General features: G+C 45.6%; 1 protein-coding gene across 4 annotated transcripts in view; it reads right to left on the reverse strand.

Annotated features, from left to right (window-relative positions):
* Nucleotides 1–11976: 11976 nt before the first annotated feature.
* Uck (Uridine-cytidine kinase) overlaps nt 11977–18119 on the reverse strand; it is a 40102-nt gene continuing 33959 nt past the window's right edge. For all 4 annotated transcript variants that reach the window (XM_089562787.1, XM_089562788.1, XM_089562789.1 and 1 more), the window contains one exon: nt 11977–16738. In XM_089562787.1, the coding sequence (XP_089418913.1) occupies nt 16629–16738 (110 nt within the window). In that variant the 3' untranslated portion in view covers nt 11977–16628. The remainder of the gene's footprint in view (nt 16739–18119) is intronic.

Here is an 18119-nt window from a genome sequence, read left to right on the forward strand (position 1 = left end):
CTGGTCTTCAGCTTGTTTCAGGGTTTTTCTTTTTTGAAACAGCAAACCATCCCTTCCTCTTAGCTGTGTTTAACAGACGAGATTAAGTGCTCATTTGCCTATTCTGTTTGGCGCCCACTGGTCATAGGAGTGAGGGGCCTTTGTGGGGTCTTCTTACAGAATTGGCACTTCTGGATCAAAAAGAGTATATTTTGCACAATTTCGAGATAAAACAAGTTGTTGTAGGCGTATTTGTTGACTTCACTCAGGCATTTGATTATATTCATCATAACATTCTCTTCGAAAAATTATAGCATTATGGCATCCGTGGGCTTCCGCTTACTTTGTTAAAAAGCTATCTTTCATATAGGTGTCAGTTTGTTTCTGTTAACACTTTGGTATCGAGCAAGAAGCAAATCATATCAGGCGTCCCGCAGGGTAGCATTTTGGGTCCTTTGCTTTTTATTTTGTACATAAATGATCTGGTTAATATAGCTTCAGAAACTAAATTTATTCTTTATGCTGACGACACCAGTATATTTACTGCCTCTCCAAATGTCAATGACGCAATTGTAAAAGCAAATGATGTCCTGCGAGCGTTAGATATATGGACGAGAAATAACCACCTAAAAGTTAATGCTACAAAAACAAAAGCAATAATTTTTCAACCTAGAGGTAAACAAGTGACCATGTCTACTGACCTAATATTTAAATCTTTAAAGATAGAAATCATGCTGTGCGTTAAAGTTCTTGGAGTATATTTTTCCGAACACCTGCAATGGGATGATCATGTAAATTCTGTGCTGAATAGGTTAAGCAGTACGATAGGGATAGTAAATCGAAACAGATGTCTTTTACCTGAGAGAGTTAAGTTAATCATATACAGGTCTCTGTTCGCATCCTACTTAAATTATTCATTTCTAGTGTGGGGCACAACCACAGAGGGTAATTTAAACAAGTTATTAATAGCACAAAAGAAATTTCTATGCATTATTGCTAACGTACCATTCCCGCAATCTACCGCTCAGCTTTTTAAAGAGTTCAATATACTTAGAGTTAGTGAGCTATATAGGTTTAGGTTATCACGAGAATATATTAGTCAAAAGCACGGAAGCAATACCCTAACTGACATTGCCAGACTATGCTTAGCCGATCCAGTATACACCACCAGGTCTGCTCAATTTTGGAAAATATCTACCGGCCGGACTAATTACGGTCGACAAATGCTGCGCGATCAGTTACCACGGATGCTAAATGACTACATAAATCAGGGTATCGACATTACTAAACTGACACTTTCTGATTTCATTGCCATGTTCACCTGTTGAAACTATGTAATGAATCTTACTCTATTTTGTGCACCATGTGATATGCGCTAAATTGGTGTATGTAGTTTGTTTTAAGAAGTTGCATGTTTGTAACACTTGGTATGGTTCCATTTTTATTGTTGCGTATTTTGCTTTGTTTTTGCGCTGTTCTCACTGCTGCCAGTGCTTGTTGTGGGGCCAAGGCCAACTCAAGCCGTGCCTGAACGGCTTTTCCCTTGGTTCCTTTTTTTCACTGTATAGTGAGAAAAGAAAATAAAATAACTGTCAACTGTCAACTAACTGTCAAGTTGCCGACACATTCCATTTCCTCACTGTACGGTTTTCCTCAAAATTCCTACACAGTCTATCCAGAAAACAGATGACAAAAATTCTGACTAAGAGACGTTGTTTCCTGTACCGATGTATTGGCAGCCTTACCTCTCCTTTCTAGACAACAATGTATTAAAAAGGATGCAATGGACGTGTGTTCAATCGGCCGCCAAAACTTTGTTTTTCACCTTCACAAGTCAACCTTACCTGTCAAAACGTGGCTTCATGAAAAGGGAACTTCTCTGCCATGGTCTGTGAACTGTCGTTTGTGTCAGCAGCCAGGATCTATTGATCATTGCTTCATGTTTTGTCGTGGTGCCATGTTTTTTTTTTTAACATTCTTCAACGGACTCTCAAAAAGGACATTGAGATTGCGCCCTATACTATAAGATTTGTGGCTACAGTGGAAGGTTCTAAGGTTCCATGTGTTCTTTTAGTGCTCATGAGACTGTTTAGCGTGTGGAAGAGATGCATGACAGATCGGCACGCAGAGCCACCACGTTCATGTTCAGAGAGCAGTGTGCTATGGTGCAGAGGGTATATGCCGCACAGGATCGCCCTCCTGCCTGGCTGCTTTTACTCGATGCATGTGTGTGTCTCCAGGAATTTTGATGTACAGGCAAAGTGAGAAGAGGATGCTGGTGTGAATGTGTATGACGGATTGCAGGATGCGACTTGGCCAAGTCGGGCTAGAAGCCTGTCAGGGTGGGCGCACTTCCATGCTATAAAGAAAAAAACTGCGGTGATAGCGTATAGTGCTATCAAGCAGCAGCCAGCAAAGCTGAAGTGTTCACGCCACCACGGGTTGAAATTCCAGTCGCGGCTTTTTTTAATTTATTTATTCAAGGTCATGGCTTCAGCGGTGAATTGGCTTTTGCAGCTTTGGTGATGAAGTAGAGCTTTAATTCGCTCTAAAAAGCAACCTTCTTGGACAATCTTTGTGACACAGTGGGGGCAAGGAGCGCATGCCATCAGTTTTCAGTTGTGTGCAGACCGTGTGAGTGCTCAGTCGATCGATCTCCGTGTGTACGTATCCCTGAGGGCAGCACAGACCCTTTTTGAAACTCAGGAACCCAGCTTTCATGCCGATCCTAGGATCGGTTTGGTTTGGCTTAGTTCATTGGGGTTTAATATCCCAAAGCGACTCAGGCTATGAGGGACGCCGTAGTGAAGGGCTCCGGAAATTTCGACCACCTGGGGTTCTTTAACGTGCACTGACATTGCACAGTACATGGGCCTCTAGAATTCCACCTCCATCGAAATTCAGCCGCCGTGGCCGCCATCGAACCCACGGCTTTCAGGCCAGCAGCCAAGCACCTTAACTACTGAGCCACCGCGGCGGGGTCCTAGAATCAGAAGTCGGGTGGAGCTCTCGGCTGTGTACTTGGCGAGCAGCAGCTTGGCATAGCTCTTCGAAAACATAGCGCAAAAAGGACATGGACGGCACAGAAGTGGACAGGACAGGCGCTAGCATGCAACTTGCAAAAGAAGCTGCCCTTCTTTTTTGTTGCGAATGCAATGCATGGCTTAATTCCTTTACTGCGACCCGTAAGACATATGACACTGATGGCAGGAATGTGTAGGCATCAGCACTGCAGCCGTGATTTCTGCCTCCAAAACAGGTGGGCCGCATATAATGAAAGAATTTTCACTGCGCAGGAAACGTGGTCAAAACAACAAAGCACAGCTTCAGCACACTTTCATTTAGAGCGCTGAAGCAGAGAAAACCACGAGAATAAAGGCGCGACTTAGAACAGAGCCAAAACTGCCTCTGCGCGGGAGATACTATGGTTCTCTGAGATGCGAGGATTTCTTTCGAGAATGTCGAATAAATTTATCTGTGTTCCATCACACAAGTTCTTGCAGCAGAGTGAAAGCTATTCAAATGTGAGCTCACGAGCTAAACAATGAACCGGCTATACACAATTCTCAAAGCCTTCGGCTGTTAGTTGGTGTACATATGTTTCCCATAAGACTATCTACAATTTTTAAAAACAGGCTTTTTGAGTCAGAAGAGCGATGTATAGTGATGTAGTACATCAGAGTACAGCTAAGATGTGCTAACTAGCAGGCATGGTTAACTATAACATTGAATAGCTAACTTTTTAAGTTCTTTTAGGCTCCTTAATTACTGAGAGGCGTGTTGCCCACCGTAAGTAATATCCATATCAGTTTTTAGAATTTCGAAAATGCAGTTACCCTCAGCACTGTGGCCCAACAAATTTTGGCTGTTTTGAGTTATGTGCACCCGAGAGGTCACTTTGCCTGCAAGTTTCTCGAAACTGCATGTATTTTGGTGTGATGTAGCCATAATTTGCTGAAAACAATGGATGTTACTTACGGTGGGCTACAGGCCCCTCAGTAATTAAGGAGCCTCAGAGTAACAGTTAAGAAGTTACTAAATATTAGTTAACCAGCCTGCCAATTAGCAAGTCTTAGTTCACATGCTCTGATGCATTACGCGACTGACAATTAACACTGTGCTGAAAAAACACTCTCCTAACACAAAACGCCTATTTTTAAAAATTGCAGCAAGTCTTAGGTAAAACACACTGCAGGCTCATGAACAGTTGGTTAAGCAAAGCTGTTTAGTTTATGGGATTTTTAACGTTCCAAAGTGACTCAGGCTATGAGGGACGCCGTAGTGAAGGGCTCTGGAAATTTCGACTGGGTTTCTTTAATGTGCACTGACATCGCACAGTACACGGGTCTCTAGAATTTCGCCTCCATCGAAATTTATCGCCGTGGCCGTGATTGAACCCATGTCTTTCAGATCAGCAGCCCATATGGAAGCCTTGAGTGATCAAGGCTTCCGTATGGAAGCCGAAATGTCTTCATATTAACAACAACCTTTGGTTGGCATTCCTTCCATTAAATTTATGAATCTTCTACTCGACCAGACGAGTTTTCATCGAGCGTTAGATTTCAAATTACTTAGGTGTTCTCCGTTAACTATTATCCCTAACTGTTCCCAATCCAAGCCTCGGAACATCTCCTGTAAACAGGCGGTGAATAGCATTGGCGAGATCGTATCTCTCTGCCTGACACCTTTCCTTATTGGAATTTTATTGGCTACTTTATGGAGAGCTATGGTAGCAGTGGAATTGTTATAGATATCTTCCATTATTTTCACATAAGACTCTTCTACACCCCGATTCCGCAATGCTTGCATGACTGCAGAGTTTTCCAGTGAGTCAAATGCTGTCTCATAATCAATGAACGCTATATACAGGGGTTGGTTATATTCTGCATATTTCTTTATCACCTGATTGATAGCGTGAATATGGTCTGTTGTCAAGTATCCTTTACGAAAGCCTGCCTGATCATTTGGTTGATTGAAGTCTAAGGTTGTCCAGACTCTATTAGCGTTTGCTTTAGTAAATACCTTGTAGGCATTCCTTCCTCCATGCTTGTAGGCAACAAGACAAGGACTTGGCCACCCTGGTGTAGTACTTGGCCACAGCCTTCTATGAACAAACAAATTAGCTCCCAACTGGAACCCAGAAAACACACAGGAAGCTGATCTCCCAATTGGAAGCTTCATTTGGTGCCATTTGGGAGATCCAATTGGAAAATATAAATGTGGAAGTCAACCAATAGGTATGCCACTGAGATCAATTGGTGAGCCATTTGGAATAGTTCGGACACCAGTTATTTCCAATTGGGAGCACCAGTTGGGTTCAATTGATCTAGCCCAATGGGTAGTGAAAACACAATTGGTTTGTGACCAATTGGTTTCAATTGGACCCAATGGTTTTTTTTTACTTGCATGAACAGTGCCCCCCCCCCCCCCCCCCCCTGATGGAGAGACCTGTGCATGCCTACACTCCACATCATACTTATGTTCTCCTATTTAATTTACTCTGGTGGTCTGGATCTGCAGTCTTTACCATCCAACCCCTTAAGTAGACATATACCCTTACCACTTCCAACGCTTCACTACCTGTCGTAAACAGCCGAAATTGTTGAACATAACTTCCGTTTTGTGTATATTAATTCTTAGACACGCCGTATTGCTTTGCCTGTATAGGTCTTTGATCTTTGCATTTGCAACTCGTCCGCCGAGTTACGCATCAAAGACAATGTCATCAGCGAATTGCAGATTGCTAAGATGTTGGTTTATTGGGGTTTAACGTCCCAAAGCGACTAAGGCTATGAGGGACGCCGTAGTGAAGGGCTCCGAAAATTTCGGCCACCTGGGGTTCTTTAATGTGCGCTGACATCGCACAGTACATGGGCCTCTAGAATTTCGCCTCCATCGAAATTCGACTGCCGCGGCCGGGATCGAACCCGCGTCTTTCGGGTCAGCAGCTGAGTGCCATAATCACTGAGCCACCGCAGTGGCGATTGCTAACATGTTTTCCAATAGCTTTTACTCCCAACTCTTCCCACTACAGATCTCTGAATACCTCTTGCAAACACGAAGCAGAGTACTGGAAGAGTAAAGAGATCATGTCTCCCTGTCTGACAGCTTAATTGGGATTTTATTACCTTACCTATGGCGGACTATAGCAGCCGTGCAGCTGTTCCAGTTGTTTTCTAGTAGTTTTACATAAGCCTCTACACCCTGGTCCCATAATGCCTGCGTAGCTGCTGAGGTTTTCACCAAGTCAAATGTTTTCTCGTAACCAATGAAGGTTATATCCAGGGGCTGGTCATATTTTACAAATTTCTCAATCACCTGGTTGATGGTATGAATATGGTCTATTGTCGAGTAGTGTCTCTGAAAGGCAGTCTGTTCTTCTGGTTGACTGAACTGTAAAGAGTTTGAATTACTGCGAGTCTACTGTGCATATACAGGGTGCCCCAGAAACTTTAGCAAGGGATTAAAATTATGCCACGGCACTGTAAAAAAGACGAGCAGCAGGGAAGAAAAGACGTTTTATTCCATAACGCAGCTGTATTTAAGGACGCGTGCGATAAGCGGTCTGCACAGGATACATGCGCAGTTGTCCGTTTTAAAGGCATGGAATATTGCTATGTCACATCTTCCCTTCTTTCAAAAGGAAAAAAAATGCAAACATGAAAAAAAAGAAAGAAAAGTTATGAACTTATGCAAACCAGGTTTGCTTTGCTATGTTTTACGTTCTGGTAGTGGATAATGCTGCGGTTCTTTGCGTATGCGTTCACTTCTTCGTAGAGTGCCATGAATTGTGTCCATAGGCGAGCTACTTGAAGAGACAGCACTGGAGGCTCTGCTGGGGATGCAGGGGCATGCGCCACAGCTTCTGTGGCCCTCAGATGCTCTCTCATGCGGCATAACAGCTGTCCGCTGCCTGTAGCCACGACGTAGGATCGCATCAGTCCTGCTGGACCGATCACTGTGGCGGGAGCCCATGTTCTGCTGTGTGTGTCGTACACAGACACCCGGTTTCCACTGTGAAGGTCTGGCAGATTGTGTGTCATTCTGTTGTAGTAACAACGCTGTTTGTCTTATTAAAGGGATACTGAGGCGGTTTTCGAATCAGCTAATTTTTTAGGGTTTTGAAGTAGTGTCATTGCTGATCACGTCTGTGAAATTATTTTTTTGATTTTGGCCAAAACAGTGGCGCAATCACCAATTAAAAACGCGATGTTTAAATCTCCCGTGCCCCACGCGACCGCAGGAGAGGAGAACAGCGGAGAGGGAAACCTCGTCCATGTCGGCCAACGTGACGTCCCGTTGAGGAGCCGGGGATACTTCGGCGCCCCCCGAGAGATTTTTCAGCGCACGTTATTTCTCGTGCTGCATGCGTAGTTCCTCATACTGCGTGCGTTGTGACATACAAAGCGCGTCAGCTGACCTTGAGAATCAGATTCAACATGAGGTACTACTCTGCTTTCGTGTCCACGAACTACGCCCGCGACTGTATCGTCCTCCACTGTTTTCCGCAAGATCATACGCTCGCAGCGCAAGCGCTCGCTGCTGTGACGAAGAATCCAAGCCGACCAAAGCAAGCGTACTCTGCTCGAAGCACTTTCGTGAGACCGGCTACATGCAGAGCTTGTCCCTACTGTGATCTCTGTCGCGGCTGAACCATGACGCAGTTCCTTTCATTTCCTCGCGCATGAGAGGCGTGTCACCATTTCGAAGAAGCGCCTCTTCTAAAAGTAGAAACATGCTCACTAAGCCCCTGCAGAAACCTAATAGAGGCTCAAGCATGTGTTGCTCTTCTCAGATTAGGTGCGGCCAGACCACCTGAGGCGTGCTCAGCAAGGCTCGGTTAGGGATTTTATACTCGGTTCGACGTGTGCAAGCAAGCAAACAAAGCAAAACACAATAAAGCAAAGCAAGCAAGCATCGAAGCTCTTCATATGCGTCATCTCGTTTAATCGTAGCTAAGCGATTAAAATGAAAGCGTTCGACGTTCTGATTTCGGATGCAAATTTAACAGAGAAATGAATGCCAACCAAGTTTTTGCAACAAAAAAAAACACCATGTCTCGCTATCTTAGTCGGTTTCTTCATCAAGTTGTGGCAGCGAACGAGTTGCAGCTAGCTTGGCTTTTAAACACACATATAGTTGGCCACTACTTCACTGAACCTAAACTGCAAATCTAGGAAGGGCGAACGTTTCCGAGGCAGCGATTAATATTTTCTGGCATCTGCTGAACGCGCCACGAGTGAAGCAGCAGCCTTGTGCGCATATTTACCTTGGTTTCCAGCGCACAATGATTCCTTCAATATCCTGTGGTCATATGCCTCGCAGTGCTTGGCCACTGCGCTTCGCTAATTTTGACATCAGCTTTGTGCTGCTTCATCGTTTCCTTGAAGTACTTTCTTGCCCCAACCTACCCTGGGTAGTGAGAATAGGATTTTTTGTACACAGCGCTTTGGGCCTTTTCTTTAGGATGACGCTCTTTCGGGCGAGCCAGGAGGTGTCCGGTGGTATTGTTCGCACCCCTTCCTTTCCGAGAATACCAGCCGAGGTTGTGCTGGCACCTTTTACATACGCATGGTCTGCATACATGTATTTCACGCTAGCGTATGCTTGTGCTAGGCGTAGAATTTTTGGCTCGTGTCTTTTTTGCTGTCTGGTGATACGTGGAATGAACAAACTGTGGTATCCTTTTCTTTGGAGGTCAGTAAAAAAGTAGTCGCCATATTCGCTTTTACAACGCCACGGAAAACTGCGATCTGCACTCAGCGCAGCGCCGAATCCGCATCGGCAGCTTCTCCAGTCCTCAAAGTGACGTCACGACCTCTCTTGACCAATCACGGGCGGCGGCGTGCCCCGCGGCAAAGGCCGCATATTTCTGCTAAAAAAGGCAATTCGCGCTTGTTTTTGCCTTATTTGGATGCAATATTCGAGCATACAGCATGAAAAACTATAGGACGCCGCTGCCAGCCGGATTTTCAAAAAAAGTTCTTCAGTCTCCCTTTAAGGCGGAAGGAAGCCTTTAATGCCTCATCGTTGTAAGCAGCTGTTGTCGACAGAAATGTCACGCTTTTCAATTGGTCTAAACGGTCGTGACGTCACAGTGCGCGAATTTCAAACGGGGCCAATTGTACTTTGGCTACTAACCATGCAACCAATTAAAGGGATCGTATAGTGATGTTTCAAATAAGTGGGACTGAGTTTAGTTAATTGCTTACTTAACCAATTAGCCTAATTAACCTTTCTAGTCAGGCCAGATAAATAAATAAAACCGAGTAGGAAATTGGCCGAGCTTGGGAATCGAACCCCGGTCTCCAGAGTGCGAGATGAGCACGCTACCACTCCGCCATGCCAGCTCGATGGTTTGGAATGAACAAAGGCGCGTCTAGTGAATACGGTGTCTTCGTTCACTCCCATCTTCCTCCCTTCCCGTTACGGCGAGGTTTAGGTGTCCACCAAGATGCGAGAGGCATATACATTTCCTTTCCTCAAAAACCAATTTACCGACGAGCAAGGCATAGAACCGAACGGGCGATGGAATTCTATGGACTCTCTGGCAGCGTTGCAAGACGCTGTCACGTTCCGCTCTGAGTCGAAGCTTAACATCTTAACCACACATCAGTGACACAAGCAGCAACACTGCACTTAAGGCTTTTGCCTCACTGCACTTTCGGTCAACAAAGTGCCCCCCTGAATTTTATTTCTTGTAGTCGCTGTCGAACAGCGTCGGTGGGGATCATCTTCGGCTCCAGGTGACAGTTGAGGACCGGAAGTCGTGTTCTGGTGTGACGTCCCATTAGCCTTTGAGTAGGGGATTGCAGACGTTCGTCCCTCAGAGTGTTCCTCCATTCCAACAACACACTGTAAAATTCAAGGGAGGAAAACGGGCATTTGTTGAGCAGTTTTTTAGCTTTCTGAACGGCACGTTCTGCCAACCCGTTGCCCCGAGGGTAGTATGGGCTAGAAGTGATGTGGTTGATGTTGAACTGACTCATAAAAGATTGGAAGTTTGCACTGCCAAAGAGAGGGCCATTAACACTACACAAGTTGGCTGGGATGCCATGCGTCGCGAATATTTCCACACTTGCATCAATTACAGCAGCAGCGGATGTCTGATTAAGCTTGCGAATATCGAAGAAAAACGAGCAATCGAAGAAAAACGCCTATCAACCCTCCAATCACCTCGTGCATTGCGCGTTGGAAAACCTCTGGTGCCGATGTGATGCCGAATGGCATCCGCAGAAACCTGTACCTGATCGAAGGGAATGCTCATGGTGCAAACACGTGAACTTTCTTCATCAAGGGTGATTTGCCAAAACCCTGACGCCGCATCGAGGGTGGAAAAATTGGCTCCTTGCAGCCGCGGTAGTACGTCTTCCCAAGTAGGCACATGGTAGTGTTCTGTTAGAATCGCCTTTTTTAAATCTGAAGGGTCCAAGCATATGCGCACCTTTCCATTTTTCTGCACTACAACCATATAACTGGACCAAGAGCACGGCTCCGTCACATTTGCAATGACGCCGTCGTGTTCCATTTCATCTAGTTTTGCTTCCAGGGGCTCTTGCAGGGCAACAGCAATTCTTCTTGCTGGTTTTACGGTGGCTCGTGCTTCGGGCTTCAGCTACAGGTGATAGGTGATATCCTTAAGTTGTCCTAGGCCTTGAAAGCCGTCTTCAAATTCCTTTATGAAATCCTGAGAGTATTCTGCGTCGACCGCATTTATGCGCTGTATCAGGCCCAGCGCTCCGCAGCATCTCTGCTCAACGTAAATGGCATACCTTGAAAAACAACGAAGAAGGTTGCTTCTGTACTTTGCGTCTTGTTAGAGACGAGAAGGTTTATCTTCACAATAGCCTTTCTTGTGTGGCCAAAAAACGTATGTAATGTAGCCGAGCAATTTTGCGCTGGCGCTGTTGCTACCTTTCGAAAGATCGTTTCTGGCATGACACAACAGTTGGCTCCGGTGTCTATCTTTCATTTCACTGTGACACCGGCGACATTTACCGTTGCTGACCAGTGCTCATCGCCGACTACTGCATGAACTTCCAACGTTTGAAGAAAATATCCTTCGTCCTCGGCCATGTCTACTTGCCGTATGCGCCGTCCTTCTGGTGGCGCTTACGAGCGGGACGTGCGGCACACACTCGCAAAATGATTTCGGATGTTACATTTCTTGCAATACCTCCCTAATGCAGGACACCTTCCAATTTTGTGCTGTTGTAAGCCACATCTTGAGCATGCGGTCGTATTTGCTTTTACCACGTCTATGCTTCTTCCTGGTGCAAAAGGCGGGACGGTTGCTGCTTGGATCTGCGCGAACTGCTCTTTACCGTGTTCCTTAGCACGACAGATTTCTACTGTTTTGGCATAGGATGGATTTTCCGAGATGAGTCTTTGCTGCAATTCTTTGTCTCTCATACCAAGGATTATTTGACTGCGTAGAAGCTTGTCCTCAAGTTCTCCAAATTCGCATGGCCTCGCGACAGTCCTGAGCTCCGTGAGCCAATCGTTGAATGACTCACCATCCCGCAGGTTCCTGGAACCAAACCGGAACTCGTTGAACGTGAGGTTTGTGGCCGGTTTGTAATACTCTTCAAACTTCAGGATTAAAGACTCAAAATCCTTTTTTCTGCTCCTCTTTTTCAAACTTGAAGGTACGGCACGCATGCCTTGCCTCTTCGGCAATAGCCATCGAAAAAGTAGCAGCCTGAACATCTGGGAGGTTGTTCGTTCAGCTTCGTCGCAGTTACAAAAAGTTCGCACTCACATTTCCAGACAGTCCAGTTGTCGAAAACGTCGCCTGTAGCGTCTAGAGGCCTTGGTGGAGGTAGCAGCGTCGAACTCAACGTTGTGGCTGCGTTCTGGAAGACCAGCTGCCTCGAACTGGGGTCTCGGGGACACTCGCCGGTCATTAGCGTGACGACTTGGCTCACATGCTACAGCTCGTTGCACGGCAGAAACGAACTGCCGGCGCCACTTCTGACACCATGTAAACGAGACGAGCAGCAGGGAAGAAAAGACGCTTTATTCCACCACGCAGCTGTATTTAAGGACACGCGCGATAAGCGGTCTGTGCAGGATACATGCGCAGTTGTGCATTTTACAGGCATGGCATATTGCTCTGTCACAGGCACCTGAACATGAAGCGACCGAATCCATGTTGTTGTATGGTGCAAGCCGCTCTATTTTTTGTATTGGGCTTAATTAAATAATTAGTCAATATTAATTGGTCTCTGCCCTGTCGCTTTCTAAGTGGCAGCACACCAGGCTAAATGAGCTGTTCATTCCTATGCGGAACATTTGAGAGCATTGTAATCGAGGCACGCAAGTGGGCATGTCACTTAGTTTTTTTTGTATTTCGCGGGCATCTGCAATGAGCGAAAAAAAAAATAGTGTGTAACAAATGGAACAGTTAGGAACTGTTCAATTCAACGTTTTGCGCCCCATTCTACAACTTTCTGATTGGAATTTTTTGGCTGTCTTTGTTGCCTGCGAAGTTGGTAAATAAATCTTGACTTATTAGGTAGTTAATTAAGCACAATACAAAAACAGTGCGACTTACTCCACACAATGGCCAGCATATTAAGCATTTCGTCGCGACGTCTTAGAATGCCACAGGATACCATGGCTAAAGTTAGCTGGGACACCCTGTACACTCTTAGTGAACGAAGGAAGAGGGAAAAAGGTGCCACAGCAGAGGGTTCTGGATTGATTATGACCACCTGGGCTTTAACATGTTCTGTGTGACGTCAGTACATGTACTGACATCACATCAAATAGTTGGAATTAATCCGGAACCTTCCACTATAATGCCACTTTCTTCCCTCTATTCTTTCCCTCACGCCCACTGAGAGCGAGACAGTTACTGCACCTATATTCCTGAGAAGTTTGTGTTAACGATAAATATGGAGCTTTCTCATTGGCTCATAATAAAATCCCAGATGCTATGGAGACATCAAAGTGCCTTTGCCAAAGCTGACATTTCATGAAATTTTAAACACGTTTCACAGAGGGGTCCACCCTGCTCACATAGCTATGCACTGGTGCAGCTGTGATAACCAATCTGTATACCTCTGAATGGCCGAAAAGCATTAGGCAAAAGTCTCAACAAAATGTGGTCCCAAAAAGGTCCAACAGCACTGCCCAAAAGACATCCTCGTGTGGTCAAGCTGACCAAGATACATCTAGTTCAAAGTGCCCAAGAATCCTGAAGTGCCCTCACTTCAAATTCTGTAGGCTGTACTACGTCTTGCTTCCTCTTGCATGCACATGTATGACCACAGACAAAACTGTAGACATCAAATATTTACAAGCAAAAAGAAAAAGCAATTGTGACATATCACACATCTGCAACACAAAAATACCACTAATTCATAATTAAATTCAGCATCAAGATTCAGCGCGAATCCACACGAGATTTTTGTGAAACTGATTTCCAACAGGTGAAAGTAACACCACATTCAGAGAGCCCATTTACGTGACTCGGTAGACAGCAGCACCTTAAAGGTTAGCTACAAGTAGACTTTCGCACCCCAAAGCACCAACAGGCTACGTGAGGCGCCACAGTCAGGTGCCACAATGTGGACCACTGCTAAGGCTCTCCCACTGCCCGACCACTGTGTGAGCTCCTGGGGTGGTATTCTGCCGGTGTCGCCTTTTGCGACATGTCGCATATGGGCGGGGCCTGAAAAAGTGCTTACAGATGCTAGAAGAAACGGAAAAAGCCGCCGGCACTTTCGTCTGCGGTGCATTCATTCACTCCGAGGAGCGACAATTTACCACTGCTGATCCACTAGCAGCAGTAGTTTCGTATCTTTTATAGCAAGAATATTTGCCATCACATGACGTCTAATGTTCAAAAAAACATTTGCAAATTTAATATAAACTCGCTTTACTTCATTTAAGTCTATAAAACGAAAAAGCTCCAAATCTATTTTTCTTTCGTTCCGGACGGTTGTGCTAGGTTTCGGCTGCGTTTCGGGCAGTTGCAGACGGTAGCAGTGTAGCTGGAGGTCCCATTAGGCTTGCGCGCTCCAGAATCGAGAGCGTATCTAAAAAACTAGGCTGAATTGCAGCTTAAACTTTATCGTCGAAGCAAGGTAAGTCATAGCGAAAAGTAACAACACCAGTAGTTGCCGGTAAACATGCCGACTGGAATCGCAAGGACTGCTGAATTGGCTGAAGCGGGCGGCTCTCGCTTGAAAGGACGTCGCCATGTTTTCACGCCAAGGGCGCAAAAGCCGCAACTGCCGATTGCGTTCGTACGCTAACGTCGCCTGCGCGAATCGCTTCAGCGCATTCCGTTGTTCGACTAAGCGTAGTAAATTGGGGCGACGTCACGATGACGTAGCAGGAAGGCGGGTCTGTGTCGTCACACCGCCGTCACCGCGGCTCGAGCCAATCAGCGACGAGCGAATGCGACATGCCGCAAAAGGCGACACCGGGAGAATACCACCCCTGCACATTAAATGCAGCGCCAGGTAAAAAAAAGCTGCTCTCCTCTGTTGTCAGTACAAACAAAACTTATCACTGAAAACTGATTACCGCTGTTGTCAACAAATGCCCTCCATGACATCGTGTTTCATGCAAGTACAGATGGAGCATGTGAAGACAGCGATGTAAAAAAAATGTGGCTGCGCTTGTTCCACCTTTTAATCCTACAACCCAGTGCTGCTCACTTTAGATGAAAAAAAGTTGGCAGTCATGTGAAATGTCGGTTCATGTCATGCTGACCGACACTAAACATGCTTTGAGGCCACGTACCCACTAACGAGCTTTCGCACAGCAACACTCTAAACCTTTTTCAGTCAGACAGTTACTTCATCAGAAACAAAAGGGCTAGCAACAAATGTGATGCTTGGAAAACTGCAGCCATAACTGCAGTTTCAGTGAACACCAACATAACAAACCACAGTACTTCAATATTTCATTTGGTTGTCGGAACCTTCAGTGCCACTAAATCTGTCCACTGTGAATTTTTACTCACAGGCCCACATACCTCGATGCAACACACTGTACTTCAAAATTCCAAATGCGGCACTTGAGCAGACGTGCAAAGAGCACCACTGCACACCCTATCCTTTGCAGCTAAAGGGCTAAGGAGGGAGCACAGTTGGGCACTCTACATATACTGTGCACCAGAACATGGTGCTCTGGTTCATTAACCATAAACACTTCACGTACAAACAGGAGGGACCAAGTGGGCCTAATTTCACGGGAAGAAAGGAAACCAAAGTGGGCATTGTCCGAAAACGCTAGCTAAATGTCAGGAACACCCCGAGCAGTTTTTCTGCACAGCTTTGTGGTGGAGAAAAGAGCAAACGAAGGCCTTCAGTTCCTCACTCATTGGACTTTGCCCCTGTAATGCTGCACTCATTATATAACTGCAGTGATGTGTTGTCCTTCTTCACTGCTGGTGGATGCGACAGTTGGAAGGAAAAAAATCACCTTGAAACAGAGTTGTCAAAATACTAGAGGGGTATGAATATTAAAGACATTAAAGCGGAAGCTAGGGCGAGTTGGTACGACATTTTCCTGAATAACAGCACGAACTTGGATGAGGACAGAAGAAAGACACATGGACGGGCGCTGACTTGCAACTGAAAATTTTATTGCTTGGACAGTGAAAATAAATGGGTGGCCACCAAACAATAAAGGAAAACAACACACTCAATCATACACACTCATCATTCATACACACTCAATCATGATATTGAAGGAGCCATACAATATATCCCTAGTATGTCGATAAAAAGTACAATTCTTTAGATGAAAGTGCTAAGGAGGGGCTGCTGACACAAGATTCTGCTGACCGGGTGATTTGTTCCGCTTCAGTGATATTACGCGTTAGCTGATTTTTGTGTTTACTTATCACCTTGGTTTTCTTGAAGTCAGACTCTTCCACAATCTCTGCAGTGAACGCCTAGATTCCCTTTCACGGTGTTATGCACGTTGTTGCTGTGTTCTTTTAGCCGTTCGTTTATATCTGTCCTCGTCAAAGTTCGCGCTGTTATTCACGAAAGGACGAATATTAAATTTTGGGTTGCGAAGCAAATAGTAATTCGTTCGAATAGTTTCTGAGGTCACTGCTGCTGGTTCACTAAAGAAGCTTGAAAGGGTTTTGATCTGAATTTCCACTGCTTTTCGGGCTGCGCATGACTCAGAGTATTTTACACTGTGTTTGTTTATTTAGAATGTCCAAACCTTGGTCAGAGGCCCTTCAACACTCATCCACCGCTTATAAAGCTCTGTCTAAATCCAAAATTTAAACGCCTTAGACCTGTTGGCCTACAAGTAAAGAATTCACTCTCTCAGCTCCCATTCCAAACAATGATATGTGGTATTGCACAGTTTCGATAAATCAAGCAGAAACAAAGCTCTGTTGAGTACTGACTCAAGTACACACAGCCCAGCTGAGAACAGTGCATGCATTGCACTGACCACACCTCTGCGTAACCTGCAGGTGCTTCAGAATGCAAAACATTAAAGCCCCAGCATTTTGCCACTGTTGCGAAGTGTAACACGACAAAACTAAGCATCAGAACTCGCAGCACCGCGCGGCAAACACTGAAGCACTCAACGTACCCCCTAATACCGCAATGTCACACATGCTGCACTACAGCACACAGTTACTACAGCACACACACAACAGGGGATCAGTGGGGGTGCTTGGCTAAGGATGAGCCAGACCGGGGCAGGGGCTCGCCCCGGCTGTGGTGATGGTGCAGAAGCTCCTGGATGGTCTGCACAATCAGATCGATGGCCACTGCAACCGAATCAAACACCGCATGGTCATGGAATAACAGTCGCACCTTCCACTGCTCTTGGCATGTGCTGAGAGCTATAATAACCAAGATGGTGAGACGGAATACGTGCAAATTTTGTAGGAAATCCTTCATACAAGCAAGAAGGCCTTGGGAACGTATTGACACCACAGAAAAGCATATAAAAATGAAGTTTCAGTGAAGATTATCTCACTACACAAAGGATGCAAGGTATGTAGAAAACCAGCGAAAAGGACGCATTCACAAGGAGGAGAAGTACACAGGACAACGCTGGAAACACAACTGAAGATTCTTTACTTCGCCAACATCAGAACAGGGCGCACATGCACGAGAGCACCACAAACGCTATCAAAACAGCAAACACAAAACTGATTAAGCGAGCGAAGAAACATGTGGCAACCTATGTCCCATTCATGAAAGTGTAAAAGAAATGTAATGTTAAACACCAGAGCATGTTCATCAAATGCACAACCGATGTTGTTTACTCGCTCCCACTGTCCTGTGGTAAGGCCTACATAGGTCAAACGGGTCAATGCGTCAATGACCGTATGAGGCAGCACCGCACTTTGCTGCAGCCAGGCAACACAGCAAATCTTCCAAGACATTGCAACCACTGCAAAGACTGCACCCCTCTGTTCCATAATGTAAAAATCATCGGCCGCGGCAAAACACAGATAGAACGAGAAATCTTAGAAGCTTTTAAAATCAAGCAGTTAGGAAGTGAATGCGTCAGCGACAGCTCTGTCAGGTTCACGGGAAAAGAGTACACTTTCATGAATGGGACATAGGTTGCCACATGCAACCTTCGCTCGCTTAATCAGTTTTGTGTTTGCTGTTTTGACAGCGTTTGTGGTGCTCTCGCGCATGTGCGCCCTGTTCTGATGTTGGCGAAGTAAAGAATTTTCAGTTGTGTTTCCAGCGTTGTCCTGTGTACTTCTTGTGAACGCGTCCTTTCCGCTGGTTTTCTACGTACCATGCACCAACTGGCCCAACAAGCTACGCTTCTTCAAAGGATGCAAGGTTTTGTTACATCCCCTCATAGATGTCTGCAAATGTGATACCTTGATACACATGTGTATGTACAGCAAAACCTTATTGATAAGAGAGCATCCAAAATGCCCAACAGAGTTGCACTGTTTTTCTTCCAGGTAATACTGTCGGGGATACAGAAAATACAGGAGATGCCCCCCCCCCCCCCGAGAGAGAAAAGGCCCCACCAACGGGGACATTCACCCTGAACCAAGGTTGTGAGACGGCCGCAGTCATCTCAATGGTGTCTCCTCTAGCTGTCCTGGCCAAAAACTGCAGCTACGCCATCGCAATGACTCAACCTTCAGGCAAAATGGGGAAACTCTCCCTTAA

This window comes from Amblyomma mixtum, chromosome 10, assembly GCF_055824585.1.
Source record: "Amblyomma mixtum isolate Tamu chromosome 10, ASM5582458v1, whole genome shotgun sequence".
In the NCBI taxonomy this organism is placed as follows: Eukaryota; Metazoa; Arthropoda; class Arachnida; order Ixodida; family Ixodidae; genus Amblyomma; species Amblyomma mixtum.